The following is a 19764-nucleotide window of genomic DNA, read 5'->3' as shown; positions in this document are numbered from 1 at the left end:
GTAACCTTGGGCTAGCAATAGCCTCTGAACTAGATTTCTCTCTCACTCCCTGTTTACAGAAGAGTGTAAATATCTCCACTGAAGATGTATCAGGGTAGAATTGGTAGGGGTGTGAACAAGTTCAGGCCCCTTAGCTGAAAGCACACAGCGTCCTAGTTCAGGAGGAGGGTTTTCAACTAATAGACAAGGTGAGCAGTGTTCAGAAATGGTGGCTTGAAGGAAAAAAAAAGAGGGTCACAATCCACATAAATAAATGCCATCTTTATTTTACCAAATATAATTTAAAAATTAGTTAAGTTGACATTTGTCAATTCAGTTATATCAACTATAAATATTTAAGACAGTCTTTTTTAAGTTTCATACAAAGAGGAACCCAACATTCTCTTCATTTGCAGCCAGGTCTAAAGTATACACGCATTCAAGTTCAACTGGTGAAAAATAAAAAAAAGAAGTTGTCCTTCAAAGCGTTTTAAAATTTAAATGTAAATTAAGTTCTTACCCTCCCCACCCATCCTCCCTTCCCTCTGCCTGGTAAAACTTTAGGTACCTCACCCAAGTAGAGCTATCGCTCTTAAAACAATCGCCTCTACCTCCCTCAGTTTTTCAGCTGAGGCCATGGAGAGTTTCTCTCTTTCATTGGCACAAGTCTTTAGATACGGAACTGATGAGGCACGTAAAATAGTAAGAGGGGGGTCTACTAAAAGCTTAAGTGTTAGGGAAGGGAAATCTCCAATGTATCCCTCAATACTGGGCATGGAAGCAAGTGACCCGTTTTTTGCGTCGGTTAACGTTGAGGTGCAGGAGAAGGTCTCCAAGAAATTGGGACTTCAGTGCAGCAAAATTTCGACAGAAGCCCTGGACAAATTAGATTTGTGAGACGTCGCTGGGGTGAAGAGATGTGAATTTCAGAGCTACGATGACAAGTGACATTTGAAGAGAGCAGTTCCGAGGCCTTTTAACATAGGAATGAAAGCCCTCTGAAAACACACTCCTTACTAGCGCAGAGTCTGCGAGACCGCACTCTATTAAGAACTGCAATTCTGTGATTTAAGGCAATCTTTACGTAAGCCAGGTCTCCCAAATACTCTGTACAGTTAAGGCCATAAAAAAAGAGGCGTCCCTCAAACAGTGTGAAACAGGAAACTGTTTTTCTACAAGTACCTTTAGACAGTGGTCCCTCAGCTCTTATCTTTCTGGCATGCAAGACACTAAATGTGGTTTGGTTTCAACATCTATATAGGTTCCTGTATTTTTTGGTATTGTTCCCCCATCAGTCCATGATGGAACTCCCCTTTTAGTTTCAAACCTGTCAACATGCCTGGCCTTAAACCAGGTCTCTAGCTCTGAACTGCATGGAAAGTGCCAAGCCAATTCCAGACTGGAATTTTGCAGCATGGGACTATTGATGGTCATGACAGATACACTTGGCTGGGCTGTTGCTGCCTTGCTCAGCCCACAGTAAGGGCAAGGTGGTGTGGTCTTCCAAGCAAATCACTCCCTCCCAAGGCAGTCAAGACAGCCATACTTACGTGGCTGTGGTAGAGTGCAGCTTGCCGATATACTGGGGTTGCTCAGAGCAGCAACAATCACCCCCTGAAACCGAGCCTCACTTAGGGTGAAGAAGGTCAAAATTCTACACAACACATTGAGGATCACTTCCCACTTGTTGAACGTAACACCCCAGCTCTCTGGGAAGAGCCAAAAGGAGAAAAACAGCATTGTTTTAAGGAGCTTGTGGGAGAGACACAGAAGTTGACCCAGTATCAGAAAATAAGAGCCACTACAAGGGTGCAGGGTGTGTGTTCTGGAACGAGGAATGCATTTCAGACTTAAAAAGGGGGGCAGGGGGGAGAGAGAAACTGAAGTCCTACATACAATTAAAAATCCAGCAACTTTAGGGTTATGTTGTAAAGCCTCAAATAAACCAGGTGAGCATGCCTTACAAGCATCTGGGGGTGGGAGTGGAGGTTTAAAAGGGATCTTTCCGGCACACTCAGGCTAGTTCCCTAACCAGAATCTTGTTTGATTTAGAACCCAGGCATAAAGTAGGGCTTTGGGGGAGGATCTGGGGATGCCCCAAATCCTAGTTTATAGGGTGTTCCCTCCTGGGAGATGCCTATTCAGTTTATAATTAAAACAAACCTGAACTGTATCCTGAACATTGAATGCTTATGAACCAAAAGAGTGACACTTTACCTCTTGTGACGGGTGTGGGCTTCCTTTATGATCCGACTACTCAATCAACATTTCCAATATAACCTTGGTTCAGATGCTGTGGCTATGAAATTGCACTTGGTGATTGTCTCTTACACTTTTTTTTTGTCCTTCCTAAAACTAGATTTCTCTGTACAAACTTGGCTTGAAATATAAACCACGTAAAATTCCCATTGAAAATAATGAGAATCCAGTATCAAAGCTGAAGTCCCAAGAGAGACAGAAGAAAGGGAAGGAGGAAAGAAGGGGATGATGGGGACAGCTAGTCTCCCACGTCCGTGTCCCGGTCACCGATGAGCCAGAGAATGTGGAAACTGAGAGCCAAGAGACCTGTCCCAAGCAGGTCACCCAGTGCCGTTAAGTAAGGGATGGAAAAGTTGTCAGGATCCAGGCCCCTACCCCACATCCAATGCACCATCCAGTCGGCAATGTAGAGTAGAATGAGAACCTGGAAAACAGACAAGAGGAAAGAGCCAGGTTAGCTACTAACGCAGACTTTCACGCCCCTTTCTTCCCCAGAACAAAGCTTTCCACCTGGGTTCTTCAAGTTCCTGTATACTCAGGCATTTGCAATTCAGCCTGATTGAAGAGCGAGCCCCTATTCATCCCATTCAAGCCTACGGAATAGCTCAGAACACTAAAAAGAGATGGGGCTGGTTGTTAAGAGGAACATCCTCAAACAAGGGAAAACTGAAGATTTGATGGTGGGCACATTTCAGATTGTAGGCATGTGGGAGAGGGGCATGCCTGCAGGTGAACATTTAGGGGGCACAAGATGTGAGTTGGGTTTCTAATTCCCCAATGTGCCTTTGAAAACCTCCCTACTGCTCTATGCCCAATGCATCACCATCAGTTTATTTTAGGTGTATGAGAGAGTTCACTGCATGTGGGCTGAAAGCCTCCAAAATGAGGAGGCTGTGACCCAGATCCAAGTTTTGCAGCTCAGGTCACAAATCTAACCAAAATAAGAGAAAGGAGCTAGTGGACCCAGAGCCAGGGAAGTAAAGGCAGTATCCAATCCACGGTTCACACTGGGGTGACTCAGAGGTGAGCAGAAAGCCCAGCGAAAGGGGAGCAGGGTTGGAGCAGCAGAGTCCTGGGTTCCTGGGGGCAGGACAGCAGTCTCAGAGCAGTGACATGAATCCCCAGATGGTCAGGTTCTCACCTTTGCTCTAGGATAACACTGAGGGTATCCCAAGTCAGTAGTTCACACTGAGTCCTAAGCAAAGCCAGGAGAAATGCTCACAAATGCATCTAGCAGCAGATCAGGTACAGACATTTAAAGCCATCAACTTGTTACCGGAGTGAGGGCTGGAAGGATCAGGCCAAGGCCCCCTCCTTCACTACAATCCATTTAATTACCCATGAGCCCCCACTCTGCTTGCAAGCCTGTAGCTTCCCACAACGCAGCTAGCTCTCTGCAGGGGGAAGAGCACCAGGGACTTTAGAAAGTGGTGGCTAAAGGAAGCTTCCCTTCACATGTCCAGCACAGAGCAGGGGCTCGCGACTTAGAGTAGCAGCCTTGTCCAGCGCGCGCTGTTTTTCTTTCTTGTGGATGCTCTGACTCATTTCCTGGAGCTCAGCTTGGTTGTTGATTTTAGGGGGATGCTAAAACCAGGAACAACTTCCACCAGCACCAGGAGGTGGCTGTGTTTAGTAGGATAACTCTTTGGCCACAGTCTCCCCTCTGTCTGCCTGTGTAGTAGGGGAGGGATCTATTGACTGCCTGAGTTTCCTGAAATGCCAAAAATCACCCCTTACATCCCTGAGTGCACGCTCCTCACCTCAAGCACTGAGGGTTATTTTACACAGAATCGGTGAGGAGCATGGGAGCCCAGCCAGATGTCTCCTGTGTGAGAAAGGCCCAGCGAAGGGAGGAAGAGCCCCATGAGTCATGGGAGATGCTGCACATTTCACACCCTGTTTTCGCTGCCAAGCCGCTTAGACACTGTTCCGGCCCCACTTGGCACTCATGGCTCTTTACAGCCAAGGAAGTGAGTTTCCTGCTCCTGAGGATTTTAAAAGCCAAGCGTAGGCTGCAAAGCTACGGAAAGTGGAATAAGTACCCTGAGCACAGAAGGGAGTCTAATGCACTCATCTTCACAGGGTCGCCGAAGCAGACAGAAGCACCCCGGTTTATCATGTGCTGCTCTGTTCTATGGGAATTTTAATTCGACTCCTGTGACAGCCATTTGTGAGACAGTGGGTCCCCTGCAGGGAAGGTGCTGTAGTGAGGAATGTAACAACTGACGAGGACTGAGCGGGGGACCCTGAACCAGCCAGCCCCACCTGACTGTTCCAGCTACAAAGGCTCTTAGGCTGCCCGCAGCACTGTAGTATCCAAAGGCCACCCAGTCGCGCATTAAGTGAGGTGACTGACATCTGTCACACGCGGCTCACTCTTGCCTCCTCTCGAGGGAGAGCTGCGTGGCCAGTGGAGTGTTTGGAACAGTAAGGAGCACGCTGCGCATCCCAAACTTCTCTGTTCTCTGTGGGGCATTTGGGATGCACGAAGAGCGCTAGATTGGAGCCAGGAGATACCCATTTCATGCTCTCTCTCTAGTCAAGGGAAGGGGTATGTTGTGTAAGCTCCCTGGAGTAGGGACAGTCTTTGTGCTGCGGCTATATACAGCACCTAGCACAATGGGGTCCTGGATCATGACTGAGGCTATCAGGCATTATACTAAGTGCCAATAATAAAGGGATATTTTGCATTTGTCCCAGGTGCAAGAATCATGTCATCTGTACTTGTAGCTCTGCACCATGCAGATTCCCCTTACTTAGGAGAAAGTGCCTCACTCCATCCCACTTGTGAGGTTTGTCTACACTGAGGAGCGGCTGCCAATGGGTCCCACTGACCTGGTGCTGAAACCGTTTTCTTTGCGACTCTAAATGAGACAAAACCCATTTTCAGGAGCATGGGAGGGTGACCCATCACAGCCATGGGCCAGTTTTCTACTGCAGGTGGTGAATTAGTGTCCATTATTCTAGCATGGGGATCACAATCCACACAACGGTTCACGCAGAGGGGGGTCAGGCAAAGCCAGCTCTTACCTGCAGAAGTGCAGCGGTCATGTAGAAGACTATGAAGATCAGGGTGAGCGTGGTATGCCCTCCCTGCATGGAGCTAATGGTGTAGAGGAAAACTAAGTGCCCAGGAACTACTAGGAGAAAGAGCACGCGGGCTGAGCGGGAATTCACATCTGGAAGGAAATTGAGAGGATGGAGCTCAGGATTTAAACAGATAATAAAACTCTGCAGCCAGCTCCCTGGGTGCCAGCATGGATGTGTCCACTAATCAGCAGACTACGTTCTAGTTGATCACATGCCACAGCATACTGGATCCACACCTCTATGTGCTAAGTGTAAGGAGAGTAACAGAAACGCCCCAGAGCGCCAAACACTGGCTTAGAGACCCACCCGTCCTGGGATCAGCTAGAGATAACACACTTCTGCTCCTAGCACAGACAGGGTCAAAAGGGACAGGCGAACGAAGAGGCTCTACACAGATCCCTGTGGCTATAGAAGTGGTACCTTTCGGCAGGTGCTCAGTACACTGCTTTCCATAATTCACTGGGAGGCTGAATTTACTAAGGGGAATTTATAAGAGCAACTAAAGCAAGGTGCTTGGTGCTCCCAAGGGCTGCACCTGCCCCCTTTTGGGGCTCATTTTTCCAACTCTCTGTCCAGCACAGCCTCACCGGACATCTCCCAACACACACACTGCAACAGATAATGTGACATCCGAGACCATAAAGCACCCTACTCAGCGCCACAAGGCCACTCTTCTGGGGGCTGCCCTGCCCTCAGAGGCCAGGCCAATCCGCTCCCAAGCTACGGGCTGCCCCAGGCATGGTAGAGAATAAAATCTCAGCACATGCACTGCATGAAATGCAAATCAGGCTTCCTGCTGCAATGTTCCCCCCACCATGTCCATCCTCACTTGAAACATCCGGGTCCGCAGCTAAATAATGGAAACATTACGGAGCCTCTATTAACAAGAACCTTTTCTGCAGCTTCAGTTCTGCCGGCCAGTCCAAGCCGAGCCACTGGCTGGCAGCCTCGAGGCAAGCGGGGAAGAAGCCATTCCAATGCTGGGGACGCAGAGACACACCTGCCAATAAGGCAGCCTTGTTTTCCCAGCCCAACGGGGACATTCCACCTCACCAAAACAGCACTAACACGGTCTCTGTAAGCAAGAGTGCAGGCCGGGCCAGCGCCTGGTCTGTCTGCCTCCCAACAGATCTCAGCTCCCATTTCCCTTCCTTGCTGCTTAGTGACCCCTCCCGCAGTGAAGGCTGAGCCAGCTAATCGTCAAGCCATTTCATGACGCTGGTGAAGTGAACTGGAAATCCCCTAGCTCGGAAAGCCCCAGGGCACGGTGCTGGGTAAAAGGAACAGATACCTGAGCTGAAGAATGTGTTGCAGGGGGTGGGGCATTTGCGCGGGGCCATCTCTGAGCTCTCGCCCGGCATTCCGCTCATGTGGAGGTAAGTGGAGATGCGACTAGCCTGGACAGCCACCAGGTTGCCACCGACACCTGCAGGCCAGAAGGGGAGCAGTGAGAGCGAGTACCTAACCCACCCGCTGCAGAACTCGGGCGCACTTGAGACTTCTGGGGCCAAGTGCCACTCTATCGACCTTTGAACTTGAACCCTTTTCATGCCTACAGAACATTCAGACCAGCAGGTGAACGAGTCCTCTCTTGCTCCTCACAGGCAGAATTCTTTTGCTGCGTTGTCAGAAAGCAGCTGCAGCTGGCTCAGTTACAGACCAAGCTGTCAGCACCACGACAGTATTTCTGGCCCACACTCCACTTTTGCCGGATGCAAAAAGCCAGAGAGAAAGGACACTGCTCTATGACCTCCCTTTGCGACCCCTGCTGCAACTGCATTATTGTAGAGCCTTAAGTGCTGTGCATGGGGCACAAAAACAATGGGCCAGTCACTGCAGTAAGTTTAAAACTGCTAAGAATTTTGTTTGAAACACAGCGCATAACCTGCGGAACTCATTGCCACAAGAGCAAGAGATTCATAGCATTTTTTAAAAAGTGTGCAACATACACATAATGAGCAGACCCCACAGTTCTATTAGCAAAGGAGCCTAAGACACTAGATGTTTCAGACCCAAGCTCAAGGAACAGGGAGGGGCAGACTGGATAAAATATTCAAAGACACTTACGTCCATAGGTGCATCTTCACTGAAGTATCAACTCAAGGGTAGATCACTTGAGATGCTTCCCTCATCTTAATCTATCACCAGGAGGAGCAACCACCCTACAGAGCAGCTGAGTTGCTCTAACACCCTGTCTCAAGCCCAGGAGCCCAAACCCCATTGGCAGCAACATGTGCAGGCTCCTAAGTCACTTTTGAAAACGGGCCTTGGGCGCTTTTGAAGATTCTACCCACTGTCTGGCAGGGACTGCCGAGAAGCTCACTGGCAGAGCAGAAGGGAACTCACCATTAATCACTGGCGTAAAGACGGCCATCCCCGCAAAGTTTGGATCCGACACAGTTTTGTCCAATATTAACCCTCCAACACTGCAAAGGAAGACATTGAAGGAGTTGATGCCCAAGAGAAAACCACTACTCAAAAGATCCAGAGACTCCCAAGTGATTACAAGGGTCAAACTTATTTCGGCATGAGCAGCAGTGCCCACTGTTTGTGAGGCTGATTACTGCAACTGTACACACTTCACAGCCATCTCTACCCATTTACACCATAGCAGCAGATGCACATGGACACTGGGGCCTCTTAAAGCTGGTGCATAATATCAGAGCATCGAGGGAAAAGAGTTACTCATGTGTCATATTAAAAGACAGTTTTGGCTGGAGCCGCAGAATCAGGCAGGGGGTGCTTTCCCATGATGCAAGTTGCATTTTGGCACACGTCACACCAGCTGGTATGTAAGTTTCAGTCAGATAAAATTCCCCAACAGGAACAGAGATGGTAAATCCTTGTGTATGTGGTGTAGAAAGAGCCTTTGTCACGAACGCGTCTGGGGCAGTCACTTCCCAAAGACGGCTCTTGTGGTGAAGGCACTAGACTGGGACTCAGGAGGTCTGGGTTTATTTTCTGGCTGTGCCACAGACTCTCTATGTGATTCTGGGCAAGTCACTGTGTCTCAGTTCCCCACCTGTAGAACAGGGATAACAATACTTCCTCCCCCCCACTCTTTGAGACAGGGACTGTCTCACTATGGGTTTGTAGAATGCCCAGCCTGGGGGGGCCCTGACCCCAGGTGGGACCCTTAGATGCTAAGATGACAGCAAACAGACAGGTACTTGGGAACCCTGTTTTAGGAGATACTTGTTTGGTGCACATTAAAATCTGTTTGACATACAGCGGGTGAAATCGTGCTCTCTGTTCCACCCTCTGACAGTTGCATAGGTTTAGGAGCAGAATTAGCTCACTTCTGCTGGAGGGACGTGCCATTGTTGGTCTGTTACTGGAGAGGGGCCTGGGCTGTAGATCTGAACTCTAACATTTGAAGGGGTTCGGTTCCACCACCTCCGTTTCTTCTGCCCAGCATGCACCACTTGGGCGAGCGCCTGAAGGGAAGCCAGGGTGTCCCTTTCTGGTGGGGCTGGAGCAAAACAGTCATTTCATGCCTTCCTACCTGCTAATAGCCATAGCAATGATGACTGGCTCCCACCCAGAGTACAGCACCTCCCGGGTTACTGGATTCCTCTTGGCAATGATGATCCAGAGCGGTAGCAGGGCTATGAAGAAGGCACACACCAAAGGATTCACGTATGCTTTGTCCTCTGAAAAGAGAGGCAACAGGTCAACAAGTCCTCCCACCAGGATGTCATGGGGTCCAGCAGCGTTGGACAGCAGACCTTGTCCCATTTCCCCTCTGACCTCAGGCCCTGGGAGTCTGCGAGAGCCAGATATGGCCACCCTGCCTTCAGGAGGTACGCTCTTGTCCAGGCTGCCTTCTCTGGATCAGCTCTGACCGCTGCTGATGACGTGCCCTCTAGGAAAAGCCCCGTTTCCAGCCTCTCACCCTGTCCAGCCTTCACTGCTGGGCAAAACCTAGCAGCCACACCTGCCCTCTCCTTGGAATGCAGTTGAAGACATGCCCCAACCAAGGACAGAGCCACAGCTCTGCTACTAGGGACCCTCCCAAGCCTTACGCCAATGACACTCTAGCTTCTGGCACTTGCCAAAAAGCACCCCTTGCTTATCTGACTGGGAGGGTGCACCCAGAGCACACCCGCAAGCCTCTCCGCACCTGTGTGGTCTATGAAGATCCTTTACATTTCTCTCCCCTCCCGCCAGTCATCTCTGAATGTGCCTTAGAGAGGCAGCCTCAAGGTCAGGCATTAAGTAGATCTCCCTCACAACTAGAATGGAGGGCAAGACGCAAAGGAAATGCTGCAGAGCAGGTAGGCATCTCTCACATCTCACCCAGCTCTATGTAGAGGCCCCAGCTGATCCCCGAAAGCAGCGCCAAGGTGATGAGGTCCCCCAGGCTGGCGGCAATGGGCGTGGCCACGTTATCCGGGTTGATCCCTATCTTTCTGGATCCAATGATGACGCCGATCATGATCATTCCTAGGCCGAGAGGAAGAAACGGCATGAGCCGAAGGGCACCGCTGCTCAGGCGGAGCGAGCGCGGCCGAGGGTTCAGGCTTACCCAGCACGAGTGATGCTATGAAGGCGGTGGCCACACTACTGGCACAGAGCAGGATGGCATGGCCAATGCTGAAGTGCCCGTCTGGGATCCAGCCAAATATCACGGCAGCAATGGAAGCCAGGAAACCCACCACTGTAGCTTGAACCTAGCAAACGCACACACTAGGGGTTAAACTAGACATGGGTTGGGAAGAGAGAGAGAGAGAAACCACAGTCCCAGTCCCACCTGGATTAGTTGGGAGGAAGAAGAGACTGCAATTTACCAGTGCGGGGGAAAGGGGGGAGAGAAAAGGGACTTTTAGGGAGGACTGATTAGGGCACAAGAAGTCACCGTTTGCTTTTCCACCAGACATTCAGCATCAGTATTTAAACTCTCCTTCCAGTGTCACTGCTGGGCACACACACACACACCCCCACCCCTGCACACACACACACCCCTCCATTTCCCCCAGTTTACCTGAATCAGAGCCATGTTCCCCATTATCATCCTCCAGAGCTCCTTGGGTGTGTCCATGTGCCCGATATTAGCCTGTAGGAAGAGACCATGGTATCGGTTACACTGAACCCCTCTCAGATGGCTAGTGCTCAGGGAACTTGATCACAGTGGCGGTACATTTGTCGTGGAGCAGGGGAAAACAATTCGAGACGCAAGCCCTCTGGGATGGTGGCTCGGGAAGAAAAAAAAATGAGCATTCCATTGCCTTTCGTGAAGGCTCCCCATTCTGCAACATTCCTAACAGCCCCATGTGTCAGCCGCGTGACAGGAACAGAGCAGCAGAATGTGGACACTAGCAAGGTGGCCAGTCACCTCCCATCTCCAGCTGAGGGGGGAATGAGCTGCAGAGTCAAGATGGCTTCCTCTATTGCTTTCGGGGTTCCCAAGGTCCTCAACTCTTGCAGACAAAAGAGAATCCGGCACCCAACATCTGACAGATCAGTGAAGGAGGAGCTGTCTTGGTCTACTGCCCTGAGCATAAGACCGGATGGCAGGAATGCTCAAGTTCTAAGCCCAGAGCCACACTCCAGTCCCCCTTAATTGCCTCCATTCTCCTAGCTGCAGAAGCAGGGTTAACATGTATGCCACAAGGGAAGAGCAAAGATTCAGCGTTTGCCAAGTGCTCTGGAGACCAGGGTCTACAAAGGCTTTGCTAGTGAATCTGGGATGGCGGCAGGACCTTCTCCCTTCCCCTTTAACACACGCTGGAACGGGGAATGAGGCATTGCTGATGCTTTCCCAATGGAGCTCCTAATACCACGTCTCACGACCAATTCTGGCTCACACCCATCTGGGTCACACTGCTCCTGCAGCTGGCCAAAGGGCTCAGTACCCCAGCTCTGCTATCACATTGGACCCTAAGCTCTGATAAAGAAGGCCAGGGTGATGGCAATGAGAGTTTTTCCTTTTAAACAACGTTAGGTAAACAAAGCTAATGCCCTGTGGAAGCCTGGTGAGTGGTAGGAAGCAGCCACAGCATATGGGGTTCTTTTGGCACCAGCATGGCTGTTTAAGCACTAATCAGCTTAAACAGAACGGACTGAAAGTTGCTTTAATCTGGCAGCAGACAAGTTTGCTATTTTGCAACATTGGAGCGGAGTTACTGCAGAAGGCCCTGCCATCCTGTCCCTTGCAGGTCTCTATGCGATGTAGAGACATTAGGTATCACAGCACCCCCAGTGACTATGAAGATCAGGGTGAGCATGGTGTGCCCGCCCCGCACGGTGCTGATGGTGTAGAGACATGTCTGTCTCTCATAACAGAAACAGATGCACAGAGAGGGGAAGCGACAAGCCAAAGGACAGAGTGACCGAGTGTCAGAAATAGAACCCAGTGTCCTGACTGCCAGGCCCCGTTTCAAGCCATGAGCCTATGCAGATCCGGCAGTACAGTGTGGAAAGGATTCCCTAAAGCACAAGCAAGGCCATTAACAGGTAGAAGGGATGTGGTGGCAGTTTCCTCCCCTCCAGTTTCTGTGCCAGAGAGAAATCATGGTCAAGCAGCTCAAATCAGCATGCTTTCCCAACTGCCCAGTCCCTGCCACTTCTTGTACATTTCCAGAGCACCTTCCAAGCCAGCAACTGCAGAGGCTCTGACAAAGTACTTCATCCACTGAAGTGCAGCCATTTCTGGGGTGGAGCATGGCAACTCTAAACTGTTCAGGACAGGAAGGGAAGAAAAACATCGTGGCCAACCAAGTCAAACAGAACAGCTGCCCTCATTGGAATGTGGCCGTGACTCCAGGGTAACACCCCTCCTCTTGCGGCATTCAACCTACAGTGTCGAAGAAGTCTTGTGTCTCATTTGAATTCTATCCCCAGGCCTCAAGGTTACAGGGCACAAGGCAGATGGGTAGAAGGATACAGGACCATTCTCTTCAGGAAGGAAGAGCATCCATGCCTGAAAAGAAGTCTTCAGATGCGAAGAGAGCCTGGGTTTAAGGGGCATTCTCAGGAATTTCTGCAGTTTGGCAAGTTCAGCGGGGTTAGAGGGGGAGAAAGAGACAACTCCAGGGACATTCAGCACATACCCCACAGGTATTCTAGCTCAGTATGAAGCTGGATCTTAAATTCCTACCATCAGGTCTGGATTACCATAACCTGGCTGTAGTCAGTAGCAACAAGATTTTAATCCCCTAACAGGAAAGTTTTGCTTCCTAATGGTGAAGGAACTGGCTGGGGAGCCTTAATGCAGCGTAACGTGCAGCCTGTGGAAGCCATTCCAGGCTGCTGTCCTGCAGAGCCAGCACAGTGATCATGTTGTCCCAAGCGATTCCTTTGAGAAGGGCTCTCCGCTGCCACTCTACAGGTGGTCTCTTATGCCTAGGAAGGAGCAGAGCAAGAGGGGAATAAAAAGCAAGCCAGACGGGTCATCAGATCCCATCACACGTGGACCCCAAGGAGGCCAGAAGGGAGTTTAGTAGTTTAAAAGGCAGCGTGTCATCCCCCCGCACCATACACCAAGCTAGAACAGATCCCTTTATGGCCCAGAAGCCAAGCTAATTTCTCCACACTAGTCAGATCAAGGTCATGGCATGTCAGCAGGCGGCACAAGGAGACCCAGCTGGCACGGGCAGGGCTGCTCTCAGGCACAGAGCATCAGCGGGAGGCAGATAGGCCAGGTCATTGCTCTCTCTGTGCCCTGGTTCTCTTGTGGCCCTGCTGTGGACACAGAGGGAGATAGAAAAGTTTGGCATTCCCGTGACTTTCTGCACAGCATGGGCAGTCTCGGTTCCCCGCCAAGGCCCCAGCCCTGGGCCAGCACCACTGCTGGGAAGGAGGGGGATGGAGGAAGCGGTGCCACTCTGCCTTTGCCCCAGAAGAGCTAAGCTCTGATCCCAGCGATGCGGGGGGGGGGGGGGGGGGGGGGGGGGGGGAGGCGCAAGCTTAGTGCTTGGCTGGACAGAGCCAAGCCATCCCGCCGAGGAAACTGCTTGCTCCTCCACCCCAGCCCAGCCCCCCAAAAGACCTCACAGCCCTTACGTGCTCCAAACAATAAGGATGAAACAAAGGGATTTGTTTCCCGAAGTGGAAGAGCAAACAAAGTCTGGCCTGCACGGACATTAGCTTCACCACTCAGCCTTTGCCTCTGGCAGAATTGCAGCTGGCTTCTGCTCCCATCTGGCACAATGAGGAGGGGAAGCTTGTTCCCACCATCAGCTGGAGACAAGGAGGCTTGTCAGCCTCAGCAGCAGGCGCAGCCTGCCAGCTGGTAGTTGGCAATGTCGTTTCCCGGCCAGATCTCTGCTTGCTTCTCAGGAGCAAGGGAACCAGGGCCAAGAGCTGCAGAGGCTGGATTCAAGGAGGAAGAGGAGTTGTTCTAGTCAGCGGTAACCAGCTGGGGGTTGTAGCGGTAGGATGCCCTCTGTGCTTCACCGTACATGCAGAGCTGAACCAAGAGCTAATCCAGATAGAGCCACTTCCTCGCTCCCCACCCTGATGTTGGCCAGGGAGCCCCGATTCTGATGCAGGGGCTAGAGACTAAGCAACCCACCTCTCTGCAAACTAGACGCCTCCAAAACACTGAGCCAGCGTGACATGGCAACCCAAGCCTCACTGTGCACCGGAGCAGGGCCCCGCAGGACACATGCTGGGCAGCAGGCAGAGGAGAGGGAGCCGCTCTCAGAACCACAGCTGGCATTATTCCCCTGGCTCAGGGCTCAGAGGTACTAAAGAGGCATGGCCGAGATAGAGAGACACGCAACTCTCCCCAAGCTTTCTGCCAGCTGTGCTCACTGCTCCCCTCCAATCTGACCGTGTCCAGGAAGTCCTGCCCGTGCATTGTCCCAAAATCCTCCCTGGCTAGCAGTCTGAGTCAGCAATTTCTGAGCACAGGTTCCTGCGCCTCTGTCCCCTGAAGACCAGATCCGGGCTGAATGTGTTAATTCAGGGGGTGGAGAGAATTAAGAGTTGAGCTGCAGGCAGCTGGTACTTTTGTGCTTTAAGAATCACAGCTGCGGACCCGTTGTGGGGTGTGCTGTGAGGCATGGAAACATCCAGCAGTCACCTGTTGTCACACCCTGGAGGAATGCGCTTTACGGAAAGGGAGGAGAATTTCCAATCCCAAACAGGAAAGGATTCCAGGCCTCCTGCGTGGCTCGGCTACAGGGACAGACCGCTATAGTAGTGCCCGAGCACTGACCAGAAGCAGTTCGGTTTTAACTGCGTTAGCTTGGTATTCAGGCACCTAGCCTAGTCCGGTCTGAGCTGTCTGGTGTGCCTGCCCCCATCTCAGTTGGGAAGCTCACTATTTTATGGATCTGGCCATTGCACTCACACAGAGGCCGTGCCCGATCTTGCCGTTCTATTGACTCCTAGAGGTTTTCAGCTAGGATGCCAATGCTCTCTGCAGGATTCTACTGGACAGGCCCCTGCAGCACGATTCTCTCAAAGCCCTGCAGCCTCTGCCACACACAGGCTTTCCCCAGCCTGCTTTTGGGCCATTTCTGTATTCAGTTTCCTGAAGCACAAATCAGATCCCCTTCAACTAGATCAGAACTCTCCCAGCAAAACACACCCACCCCTTTTCTGGATCCAGCGCAGAGCAGCACTCAGGGCAGGGGAGAGCCATGCACCAGGCGTTAGGACTTGAAACAGTCTTCCTGCTCGACTCATATTCAAAACCCCTTCCTGAATTGCCAGGCTCTTGACAAAGTGGCCACGGTGACAGAGGGCAATTTCCCGCAATATGCTGGACATGCCCTATCAAATTAAGTTGAATACCTTCAGGGTCCATCATATTAAACATGCAATTGTTGATGTATCATTTTAGGACTGCATGTAACTTTTCCAGGAGACTGACTAATGTAAACCCTGGGGAAATGTTAGGAACTTAAAAAAAAAAACATTTGTGACAATGTGTGTGAAATAGGCTTCATAGGAGGTATGAGAGAGGCCATTAGAGAGCTGGGGTGATCCCTGGAAAGCTTATTACCATGCGTGTAGGTTCTTTTATTGTTTTTAATAGGTTCTCTTTGTAATGTTTTTACCCCAAAAATAAATAAGTGCATGGAAAGAGCTGGGTAGTAGCCTAACTGTGTCAGTTACTCTGTTATTAGTCCCTGTGCTGGGATCTGCTTACAACCCTTCAGCCTGAAGATACCCCAGTCAGAAGGGAGAGACATGTGTCTCCATCCACACATGGCAACAGCCTGTGTGTGCCCTTGCTGGACCACTGAGGGGAAATACAGGTGTAGTTGCCATGAACTGTGACAGGCACCTCTTTTGCCGACTGCTTATCTGACTTGATCCTGAAGTCCCCCTGCTTATGGAAGATGCTTAAAAACAGGTTCTTCTCTTCCACCCACTCACCCCAAAAAGGGGTGGTTCTCTCTCATGACTCAGTACGCTGCTAATCGAACCAGGGCAGGTGCAATAGCTGTGTGAGCGGGCGTCCTGGACACAGGACACCCATGAAGATAGTTCAGGGACAGAGAGAGAGAGGGGGAAGAGAAGGGACGGGGCGGGGGCAGACAGGAAACGTCTCGCTTGCTCTGACTGGATAGATTCACGAAGAGGAAGGGTAACATTTATCTGGATTTCAGGAACACTCGCTACTGTGTAATACTGAAAACTCACTGAGAAGCACAGCGAGTCCTGACCTCGGAGGGCAAACCAAATGAATGGACTGGCAGTGGCATTGGCCAGGGGAGAGCTGGTGCAGCCTGGGATAGAGAGGGGAAACTGGTGGAGCCTTTGAGACTGGCAAGCCCACAATGAAACAGTTCAGAGCAACTGCAAAATGAAGTGTCTATATCTAGGCAAATCCATCAGTGATTTAAGCCACCACAAAGTCAGTGGAAGGCGCAAAGGAGTCCACGGGCAGGGGCTACATGGCAGGCCTTCCCTGCAACAGCTCTCTTTTACCCCTCCTCTCCATAGACAAACACAAGCAGACATGGAACATCCCTCCCCATCCCGTCCTAGATACTCACAGCTGTAGAAAGACGAGATGCCAGTGTCATCTCTAGGTTCCCCTTCAGTCCCAGCAATGCAGGAACCAGGATAAACACTTCAGTCACATATTTGAAAACGTCCCAGTGCTGCAAGACAAAAAGTGTTTATGTATTCATTCATTCATTCATATTTTCTCTCTCTCGCTCTCTCCCCCCCCCCCGCCTTTTTGTTCTGTTTGGACAGCACCTAACGCAAATGGGTTCCTGCTCCATAACTGGAGTTACCAGGCACTACAATACAATACCAGCCAGACTGTAGAGGAGCTTAATTTCTAGCTCTCCTTCCTTCAGAAGTACATCTGTGGCAAGCGAAATACGGAACTGGTCATAACTGTAATTCCCCAACCCCAAATACTTTGGCTCTACCCCCAGCCGTGGCTCCATTCCTTCCCTGTTTCGAGACCACGGGACAGCCAAGCTCTTTACAAAGTGCTTCCAAGTGTTGGAAGGCCGCTGTTTTCCTAGAGCAATGACTGGAGTCATCCTCCACCTCCTACTGGAGCATGAAAGGCAGGGGCAGGATTCGAACACTGTGCCTCTTTTTGTCAATGGTAGGAGCCTGTTTTATTGTTGATCAAGCGTCTATCTACTGAGACCAACAGGCCCTGCTCTTATGAACGGACGCAGACATGTTACACAGTCAGTTATCACCTACCTGTGCTACATGTTCATTTGGAAGTGAATTTCATTATTTTCACAGTTGGACATTTTGACTCCGTGTGGCCCGTGAATACACAAAACTAGAACAAACCTTCCCTGGGACGTTGCAGCGTTATTCTGATGTTTCATTTGCTTGACAGTAGCCTCTGCAGGCCCAGCAGAGATCACAGCCCCATTGTGCGAGGGGCTGCATATATATACCTTGTAAGAGAGGGTCCCTGCCCTGGAAAGCTCACGGTCTAAACAGACAAGACACTTTACAAACATGGAAACCGAGGCACAGACAGATCCAGTGTTGGACAGTCACTTGAAGTGTTTAGCAGAGCCAGGAATTGAACCCAGGTCTCGGTCCCAGTCCAGTGCCCGACCCACAAGACCACCCCCTCCGCGTATGGGGTGCAAACACAGACGTCATGCTGCCAAAATTTCCACTGCCTTCCTCCTCCGCCAACCCCAGAAAAAGACAGCATCGCATGCTCTTGGCTTCTGCCAGAGCAGAACAGACTGATTTATCCCGCTAAGGGAGGGAGTCCGCCCTTGCTCGCTCTGGAACCTGCACTGCTAGGAGACATGCTGCTGCCTACTCCGCCCCCACAGCCAAGTCGGTTTCCTTGTGCTCAAGACAGAGCTAAACACTGGACTGTTCAGGAAAGAGATGAAGAGTAATTGCAGGGTAAAGAGACCAACAGCAGAGCAGCTGGCTTCCTAAGGCAGGATGGGAAACAAACCACCCAGACCACAGCTGAAAAACAGAAGGCCTGGAAAAACCTCAAGGGGTCGATGCTTTACTTTCATAAGCGCTGAGCAAAAGACTTCTTTGCCCCCTCTATTGCTCAGTTCCTGCCTGCCCGCAAGGGGAGCTAAGCACCATTGGAATAGATCTGCATGGCGATGGTGGTGTCTCAGTCTCTTTGAGAAAGGCCCATCTGCCTTCCCAACAATACGTACCTTATGCAGCTTCCCTTAGGCAACACTACAGAGAACACCATGAGTTGCCTCTCTCCTGACAGGATGGTGGGGACACAGACAGGACGCTTTTCCCTTCCCATGGTGGCACACGCTGGTATCTCAAAAGACGGGGGCACGGGTCAAAACCGAGTCTGAATGGAAGGCCGTTTCATTGTGTCCTGGCACTCCCCCATCAAGCTGTACCTACCTGTTGTCTCAAGTCTAATACCTGGACTGTAAGTTCTTTGGGGGCAAGAAGTGTTTTTGTGTTCTGTTTGTACAGAACCTAGCACAGGGGGGTCCTGGTCCATAGCTAGGGCTTCCGGGTGCTATGGTAACACAAATTAGTAACAGCAAAGGCTGGGCAAGACTCAGACAGGTGCAACGGCACCAGGATGACCGTGCTCTCTAGAAAGGCTGCCACCAGATGTTCCCACAATTAACGTATTTGCAACTACGGCTCCTGCTGCTCTCATGATATCCACTAAGGCCTTGACTACGACAGGCTGTTTAGATCTCCCGCAGCTGCACTGCCATTGGTGCAGCTCTAGACTGGCAGAGATCCCAACAGCTGGCCAGATGTGTGCTCTCGTCTATTACAAGGAGCCCTGCACACTTAAAACTTACTGCAAATAGACAGCTCTTTACCTGCATTAGTAACCCCTTCCCGCGGGGAAGGATTTCAATCACCTTGTTTATTTTTTCAATTTTTGTGTCCTCTACCTTCAGTGCTGGGACAACAGGAGTCAGGGAGGACAGGTTCTCCACCAGGTTCTCAGCACTGCAGTGACTGGCGTCAGTGGGGCTGCTCAGGGAAGACGACATGCTCTTGTTCAATCACAAGTTGGACCAGGAGGAGGACTCATTGGGCAAAGTTCCATGGTCTGTGTTACTCAGGTCAGACTAGATCATCTGAAGGGTCCCTTCTGGGCTTAAAAAATAAGTCTACGGATACACTGAGACATTTGGGCACTTCACACTCTGACAAAAGAATCTTTAGAGAGGCAACAAGGTCAAGTAGTCACGCTTGGCCTCCCACATCAAGCACTTTGGAAAATGAGCTCAGCTATTTATTATTTCATCTGGGGCTCAGTGTGGCCAAGGGGACTGCTGCTCTGGGAGAGTTCCAGGGCTTTTAAAAATCTCCCCCATCGACCAAGTCCAAGCCAGGACATGTGGAAACAGTAGGCAGAGCAAGTATTAGCCTGGGAGCTAGAGAACAAGAGAGGGCCACAGGGCCAGTCTGTATCCAGCAGCCCCTTCGTATTAATTATACAAGAGCCCTGCCTTTGCCACAAGGGACACGACAGCGGGAGGTCCAGGCGGCAGCAAGAGGAACCTCCAGCCCTCCCCCTCTCTTGACCACATATATCGCCATTGTACATTGACCTTTAAAAGTCTGCACAGTATGCTAGTGCCAAGAGAGCGGCTGTAACTTGTAACCAGAACCTGCTCCAGCACGTTCCCTCAGCAGGGCAGACACTGTGCCAAGCCAGGAATGTTCCTAGAAGGGGCGGGGGGGGGGGGGGGGGGAGCCACTTCCAAGGAGGGAAAACAAGACTTTTCACCTGCATCAGCAGCTTGCTTGCTGCAGAGGGCAGGACCCATGGGCTCCTGCCAACTTTCTTATTATAAGATGTTACATAAGCCCAACATACAGGCATATTTATGTCAGCCCCAATGCCTCCTATGGGGCACAAAGCTCACAGCAGTGGAGCGTGCCCAATGAACAGGCCTTTAGGGGATAAATCAACTCCCCCGCCCCCACTTAAGTGCTATTGTGCACAGAACTTCAGCAGAGACCCATGCCATTGACAGAGTCATTCAAATTCCCTCTCGCCCCTGTCAACAG

At 50.9% G+C, this 19764-nt stretch overlaps 1 protein-coding gene across 4 annotated transcripts in view; it reads right to left on the bottom strand.

Annotated features, from left to right (window-relative positions):
- Window positions 1-246: 246 nt before the first annotated feature.
- SLC41A1 (solute carrier family 41 member 1) overlaps window positions 247-19764 on the bottom strand; it is a 30659-nt gene continuing 11141 nt past the window's right edge. For 3 of the 4 annotated variants that reach the window (XM_075121879.1, XM_048827014.2, XM_048827016.2), the window contains exons 3-11: window positions 16284-16391; window positions 10313-10384; window positions 9857-10001; window positions 9628-9774; window positions 8834-8981; window positions 7675-7754; window positions 6620-6754; window positions 5269-5417; window positions 247-2662 (exon numbers count right to left, since the gene is read on the bottom strand). In XM_075121879.1, the coding sequence (XP_074977980.1) occupies window positions 2477-2662; window positions 5269-5417; window positions 6620-6754; window positions 7675-7754; window positions 8834-8981; window positions 9628-9774; window positions 9857-10001; window positions 10313-10384; window positions 16284-16391 (1170 nt within the window). In that variant the 3' untranslated portion in view covers window positions 247-2476. The remainder of the gene's footprint in view (window positions 2663-5268; window positions 5418-6619; window positions 6755-7674; window positions 7755-8833; window positions 8982-9627; window positions 9775-9856; window positions 10002-10312; window positions 10385-16283; window positions 16392-19764) is intronic. The other variant, XR_012665669.1, reaches the window with a different exon arrangement.

This window comes from Caretta caretta, chromosome 21 (genome assembly GCF_965140235.1).
Source record: "Caretta caretta isolate rCarCar2 chromosome 21, rCarCar1.hap1, whole genome shotgun sequence".
In the NCBI taxonomy this organism is placed as follows: domain Eukaryota; kingdom Metazoa; phylum Chordata; order Testudines; family Cheloniidae; genus Caretta; species Caretta caretta.
This window is presented reverse-complemented; position numbering and strand designations above follow the sequence as displayed.